This window comes from Chiloscyllium punctatum, chromosome 42 (assembly GCF_047496795.1).
Source record: "Chiloscyllium punctatum isolate Juve2018m chromosome 42, sChiPun1.3, whole genome shotgun sequence".
Lineage (NCBI taxonomy): Eukaryota > Metazoa > Chordata > Chondrichthyes > Orectolobiformes > Hemiscylliidae > Chiloscyllium > Chiloscyllium punctatum.
In genome coordinates this window covers 19430789-19438345 of record NC_092780.1, presented here as the reverse complement: position 1 = coordinate 19438345, position 7557 = coordinate 19430789, and the positions used below count along the sequence as shown (strand labels likewise).

At 38.5% G+C, this 7557-nt stretch overlaps 1 protein-coding gene across 1 annotated transcript; it reads left to right on the top strand.

Moving 5' to 3' along the window:
* Nucleotides 1-330: 330 nt before the first annotated feature.
* sost (sclerostin) lies at nt 331-6963 on the top strand. The gene is made up of 2 exons (XM_072561588.1): nt 331-602; nt 3760-6963. Exons 1-2 carry the CDS (start codon nt 386-388, stop codon nt 4185-4187), a joined length of 645 nt encoding a protein of 214 aa, XP_072417689.1. The 5' UTR covers nt 331-385; the 3' UTR covers nt 4188-6963.
* The last annotated feature ends 594 nt before the right edge of the window (nt 6964-7557 follow it).

The window sequence follows — 7557 nt, the reverse complement described above, 5'->3', positions numbered from 1 at the left end:
GAAGTTCAAATGTTTTATCTTTTATCATAAAACAATTATTAACTTGATTAGTCGCAGATGCCAATGTTCCTTCTTTTTTTAAATCAAATACATCCTTTTGAGAGCCTGGGAGGTAGGAAGGTCCCAACAGTCGTTCCTGAGAATGTGAAAGTTTGGAAGTTCTTTTGGCGTCGGGCCACACTCTCTCTCTCTCTCTGTCACTCAGCCTCCTATCGAAAGATTGGTGAGAGAAAAAAAAAACGAGACGTGAGTGCTGTACTCAGGCGCTACTGGGAGGTGGGATTGCTGCAGAGGGGGGAAGGGAGGGAAGCTGCTCTATAAAGGGGAGATGCTGCAGAAAGTGTTGCTCAGGTTGGGGGTTTAGGAGCTGCTGGCTTTTCCTGGGATGATCATGGGCTTCCTCCAGCCGTGTCTGGTAGCCGCCTGTATCTGCGCCCTGCTCCGGGGCTGCCTGAGCCGGCCCGAAGGTTGGGGAACTCTGAAAAACGATGCGACCGAAATCATTCCCGAGTACCCGGAGATTCGCGCCGAGGTCAGGAATCACAGCGTGAACCAAGCAAAGCACGGAGGCAGGCGGCGAAGCCAGTCCCTGCAAGTGAGGGGTAAGGCTGCAATCATTCTAAGCCTCACGTAGAATCAGACTGATGGTCACAGGTGATGCAAGGGATATCCTGAGATAGGGAATGTGGTAACATTTAAATGCACGTTGGTGCATTAGAAAAGAAAAAGTTTCCCTTTTGTATTAAAAAAATCCATCTTTCCTTTGCACTGCAGTTATTCCCCAAACCATCTCCAAAATGCATCTGTTTATTCGGTGCCCTCCATTCCATTTCTGCCTATTTGTTCGCAGGTTGTGTAAGTATCCTCTTCTTTTGCAAGTTTGTGAGTGGCTGGGTCGCTTTGTGGAACTAAGTGAAATGCTACCAAAAAAAAAGTTGCTGGAAAAGCTCAGCAGGTCTGACAGCATCTGTGCACAGAAATCAGAGTTAACGCTCCCATTCTGAGCATGTTTCCCTCCATTCCATTTCTGCCTATTTGTTTGCAGGTTGGGTAAGTATCCGCTTCTTTTGCCAGTATTTTCTTTATATATTCATGAAGAATTTCGCGCCTGTACACCTCCAGCATGGTTACATGTTGTAAAACATAAAGGTGCATGGATTCTGTTTAATGTGGTTTGACTGCACATCCTGATTGAATTCAATTGTTTGTTACATGCCGTTTTGGTTAAGTGTTCTTGATTTGTCTGGGAGCCTGCTGCTGTGCACACCATTATAGACTGGTTTCTAATTTCCAATAGTTGGAGCAATTCTTTCAGAAGTTACTGCATCATGTACAATTGCACACAAAACAATAGGCACATCACATCGACGTTTCAATGTGAAAGTTACAGGCATAGCTACAGCAACATGCTCCTCAGCAGACGCACATTTTTGTCAAAGATGTAAAACAATCTTGGGGGCGGGGGAAGAAAAACCGCGGATAAACCTCTTAAAGTTTTCAATGGAATCGAGAGGCGTCAGGTTACTGCAAGGGGAGGTTTATATCGAAGTTGCCAGTTGAAAAATGGAACCTGAAATTTGACAGCAGTTATACCAGCACTCGGAAAAAAAACCGTATCAGTGTTTTTTTTTGTCTGGAATCACCTGAATTTGACAGTGTGTAGCTGAGCTCTTAAAGCCATAGCCTGAACTGCTGTGCTCTTCCAGCACCACTAAGCCATAGTCCAAGTTAACCAAGAGTAACTCCTGACAGCTAAAGCACACGTACTCCAGATCGAGATTACGTGTGAGCAGTGCCACAGGAGTGCCTCCAAAATGCCATAACACCCTTCACCTTCCTATGTCTCACAGACTGGTTTATTCTTCATTACAATTGACAATTTTTAAAAATATTTTCAGGAGTAAGTCCTAGAGTGCTGATTAAATTGCTGAATTTGGACTTATATGGGTTTGTTTTTTTCTGTTTTCTTAGTCACATGATTGGGATGGTCTGAATGTGTGTATGGTATGGAAGTCACCACAACTTTGATTTGAGCAGCAGTTCGCTCAACAGTGAAAATTCTGGCAGCTGAAGAGAGTCTCAGAAACCAATTTGTATGAAGGCAAACAAACTGCAATGGTATTTCCAAAGTGTCAATTGGTTGGCAGATCAACACAGCTTTTATGTTGCATGTAGTTTGTCAAATTGAATAATCAGTTTTCTACAGTCCCCCTAGCACTGGTGGAAATGTTCTCTCATGGTTAACTGATTCAATACAGATCTCCACTATACACTCAGTCTGTGTGCTCGGCTCGCTCTGATACTTACACATCATGTCATAATTTCAAATCATCTCAAGGTGCTTTGTGCACAACTAGCTTGAAGTAGAGTGATTTTGTAATGTGAAGGTGAAATGTGAGAAGACTTGGGGTATATTCAGTGTCTGTCTTGAAATTGATACCTTTGATCAAGTAAGCAAATGATGTCAGTGAGTGAGATGAAGAAATATATCCAAAAATAATTTAATCTGTACTCGTATATAAAAATGATGGGACTATTGGGTAGCTAGTGGGACTGTACATATTGTGGAATTAGACAGGAAAAAGTGTACACAAACTCATGCATGCTGACTCAATTGACTCCTTGCTTTCTAGAAGTAATCTTCATATTGCACAGAGAAAGAATATTTTCATTTACTTTTTAAGAAAAAATAAATGACATTCCTTTTTTCCAGTGCAAATCTTTACATGGACCTTCGCAATAGATAGCCAAGGTATTTAATTTGGTAGCCTATGGCCCATCCGCTTGTGTGAATTTGCCTTGTAGTCGATTGATGTAAGGTAATTAGCATTAGAGTACTAACCTGACCTCCAGCAGTTATTTGTGGAAAGGTGATGTGTTCATTGCTAAACACTGAAGATAAACAAACTAACTGCTTCCTTTGCATTTTAATTTATTACACAGAAGAATTTCAGGTTAATAAGAGTATAGGAATTGGTTTTCCTGAACTATGTTCAAGGCTGTACTGGCCATGCTGGATGCATTTCCTCTTGATTCAGGTCTTTTCTCTAATAAAATGGCTGAAGTTGTAATTGACTTTCTGACATTTTAGCACTGACTCCTATTGAGTGTCTTTGTAGTGATAGTGTCATATCTTCTGGAGACTTGAGACATCAATTTAATCAGTTAAAATCAACCCTTCATATGTTAGTGAGTTCATCCAATGAAAGCTGAGCAACATAGTCTAGGGTCTTTGGTCTGTGCTGAGTTAGGGCAATGGTACATTGGCTCAGTACCTCAGGGTTAGGGAAGAGAAAATTCTCTAGAATTCCCTTCCTAGATGCTATCCTGTTATCCTGACAGAAAAGATGCATATTTGAATGCAGCCAGGTTTTGGGCTGATTATGCTTTTCTCCTGTGTATCAATGCATTAGCCAACACTTACTCATAAGGAAAGGACTCTTGGAAGAGGGGCATAAGGAGTAAGAAACAGAGTTAACAAAATATTGGCAATTTCTCTCTCTCGCTGTCTTCTCTGTCTCTCTCTCTCCTCAGAGGTTGCCAGATCTGCCAAGTATTTGTAGCATTTTCTGCTTTTATTACAGATTTCTGGCATCAACAGTATTCAAAGGCAGATTCAAAAATACTTAGCATTACTTTCTGCGATTAAGTCAGTTTCAGGTTATCATTGTTTGATCATATTTCTGTGTTATGTACGCACCTGATTTTCAGTGGCTGTGCACTTATAGTGATCAATCTGCCATGTCTCTTCCAATGTAGGAGCAACAGAATTCAGTTGCCGGGAGCTTCGATCCACCAGATATATATCAGATGGAACATGTCGCAGTGTGAAACCAGTGAGGGAGCTAATTTGCTCCGGTCAGTGTTTGCCAGCCCATCTCCTGCCCAATTCCATTGGCCGGGTTAGGTGGTGGAGCCGGCATCAGACCTCTGACTATCGGTGTGTACCAGCCCACTCGCGAACCCAGCGTGTCCGGTTAGAGTGCCAAAACCAGGAGACAAGGACCTACAAAATCCAAGTGGTAACTTCCTGCAAATGCAAAAGGTATTCCCGCCACCACAACCAGTCGGACAATAAGCAGTTTGGCAAGGGAGCCATCTCGAGGAGGAGAAAGACCAAGAAGAAAGCAATACCCCCTAAAAACAGAGGCAAAGGCAACCATCATGACCAAGCTGATCGATATTAGAACTTTCTATCCAGTTTCATATAATGACTCACTTTATGAAAAGTCAGTGCTGGAAGAAAAGTCAATATGTTTTCATGTTCTAAAGCACTTACTCTATAGTGCATTAAATCCAGCATGTATTAATAATTCTTTTAAATCTCCAAGAGCATTGCACTCCCTACTCAGAGTGGGGTTAAGTATTTCCAAACTGAACAAAACGTCCTGACCAAAACATAGGATGGCCATTTCACAATATCAGAGAGCTTCACTTTCTTTTTGAAAGCAGAGAGCCTAAAAATAAAACCGCAGTCTGTTACTTTGTCTAGTTGGAAATATTACTCAATAGGACAACACATACACAGTATTTAATTTGGAATGAATGCTGGCATTGTTTACAGCATAGAAATAGTTAATCAGTTGGAAAAAAGCTCATTTAAGCCAGCAATAGTTCAACTCTAGATTCAACATCCATGAAGTTAATGCAAGTGACAAAACAAAATTAATTCCTTAAATTCCTATTTTTCAATATGATAGAACAAGGACATGATAACATAATCCACCGTCCTTTCAAAATAAAACTAGACAATTCAGTAAATACATTGCTGATTAAACAGCGTCTGGACAGAGAGAAACAGAACTTGAGGTGTTGGTAACTGAAAACTTAACCCTGTTTCTGTGTCCAGAAGCTGACAGATCTACTGAATATTTCCATTACTTTCCAATTCTAGCTTCAATCTTTCTACTCTACACTTGGGCACTGGTGTGAATTGCCCTCGGTTTTATTGTGGTGTGAACAGGAACTTTGAAGCAAGGATAGGCCAAAATAATTGATCTCCAGTGTCACAGGCAAGATAACACCTCAACATTTTTCGGACTGGAAATGCTGATTGGAGAACTTGGAAACTTAAACCTATGCCCACAGCCCCTATCCATACATGAAGTAGTCAAGGGAACAGTCCAGAAGCCAAAGCAAAAACCTTCATAAACAGGAGGAGATGCATTCTGTCACAGAGAAGAGAGGAAGGCAGAGAAAATAAATAAGCTAGGAACAGTTTATAAAGTCTTATTCATAATGAGTTCAATGTGTATTTCAGATATCTGGTACTTATAGATTTACACAGTAACTTTTGAAAAAATTGCAAGCTTCTGAAGTGTGTTATTTTAAATGTTTGAAGGAGGGCACACAAATTGTTGACCCTCCCTCCGATGGAAAACATTTTTGACAACCTTTCCTTAGTGAAGATATTTCTGTTTTTAAACATAATTTACCCACGACATTTAGAATATTTTCTTTTGCTTTAATGTTTGCTTCTTTGTATGTTGCCAGTCTCAAATTATAAGTGGTAAGTACCTGTACATATCTAAAGCAATACTCTGTTCATTAATTTAATAACAGAATATGATACGCAATCCACACCAATGGCAATTTTGTGAAGTTGTGTTTATGAGCTTTTTGTATGAAGTTGTATGTGTAATATTTCCACATTGTGGTGAAAATGGGACAAGAAACTTTTGTAGCCTCTTAAAGGGATTGTGAGTTAAGTGGCCAAAGTGCATAGACGCAAGTAATTGTTTAATACAAATGAATCATATTTATTTTCTCACTTAAATTATTTATACTGCCATGTTTCATGTAGATGTGTGAGAACTATTCTTGCCATATACAGTATTGTATTATTGCAGACTAAGTGTCATCAAAATAAAGTAGCAAAAACTCACATAAACAATGTTCTTGTCTTATTGTATGCATCATTAGTCACCTAATTGTTTAAGTCAAATAAATTGTGGTTAGCTGGCAGAAGGATACATTGAGTAATAGGAACAAATTTGCCCTGGGTATTGACAACAGAGCACTCTATGACTACCTATGACATCATAGATGGTAAACTGGCACCGGCTCAATGAAAACCTGCATTTATATAACACCTATCACAATCAGTCAAGAATGTTTGAAGTATAGTCACTGAACAGAGCACAATTTGTAAAACAAGGACCCACAGATAACAATGATATAATTGACTTGAAAATTTGTTCTAATGATATTGCTTAAAGGATAAATATAGGACCTAACATCAGCAGAGTTCCCCTTTTCCAGTTTGTCCATTGGATAGGATATAATACATGGTTATATATAATACAAACATGTGTTCCTTGAATTAGGCTTTGTATTAAAGATAATACCTCAATGCAGAAATTCTGAAAAGTATGTTAGGAATGACGATTGGTGGCAGTGCATACATTATCTAGTGATGTCATAAATGTCAAGTTACCTCCAAAAACTTCAAAAAATGCTCAAATAATTACCCCAAGAGTCTCCATTACTGGAATTGTTGTGAATGATGCATAAAGGCACATTCTTCAATGAAAAGGAGGAGCATTTATGGGCCTGATAGGCTTTTTTTCAATATGTTCAAAACCCAGCCTAATATATACCTTTAAAAGTTGATGTTGCAAGCTGTTGTATTCCTAAGCATTGCTACGATGTGTTTGCTGCACTGAGTTATTGCTACATTATTAACAATATCAAATGGATTTACCCTGTTCTTCCTTACTGCTTACTTAGTACAACTGTACAGCATTGAAATTATTCAAGTAAGTTATGATCAGAGTTCTCTTTATTAAATATTAGAGAAATTTCTGACAGTAATGTAGAAATATTGAAAACAAGTATTTTTTAACAAGTAGTCACAGATAGTACAACTTGGTATCAAAAATTAGATAAAGTTGAAATAAAATATGCATAATTGTAAATAAAAAGACCAATGTGAATCATAAATAATAAAATGTTCTTCAGCTATTGTTGTTTCTATTATTTTTTGATGTACATCAAGAAAATAGATCTAAGTAATTAACGTAATCACAGAGTGGCTAAGTTAATCTGCTGTGATTTTACATTTTCCAAGTTCACACTCAAAAATAAGTCAACAACTCACCGCCATTGTAAAATGGTCAGAGTTTAGAAAGAGTCAAAAGGGAGAAACTGTTATTCACTTTCAGCAGGTTTGAGAACCAAAGGACACAGATTTAAGAAAATTGAGAAAAGGATAAGGAAGGATTTCTTTTTGTTTCAATGCAGTCCATTACTATGATGTAAAATGACAGTTTGGAGGAAGCATATTTATTGGAAACTTTAAAAAGAAATTGGATATATGCTTGAAAAGGGGAAAAGTGCTAAGCTATGGGGAAAAGAGTATGGTTCTAATTTGATGGCTCTTTCAGAAAGCCAGTACAGGAAACACAGGCCAAATGACCTGTGTTGCAGGATTCTGTGGTCCTACCCTCCCAATTAATCTTGAACATAAGTATTCAGAAGATAATTTTCTTAGATATACAAGTTGAAATGGGCATCTTTTGAAAACTGTTTCCAGAAATCAGCACGATAAATTTTGAA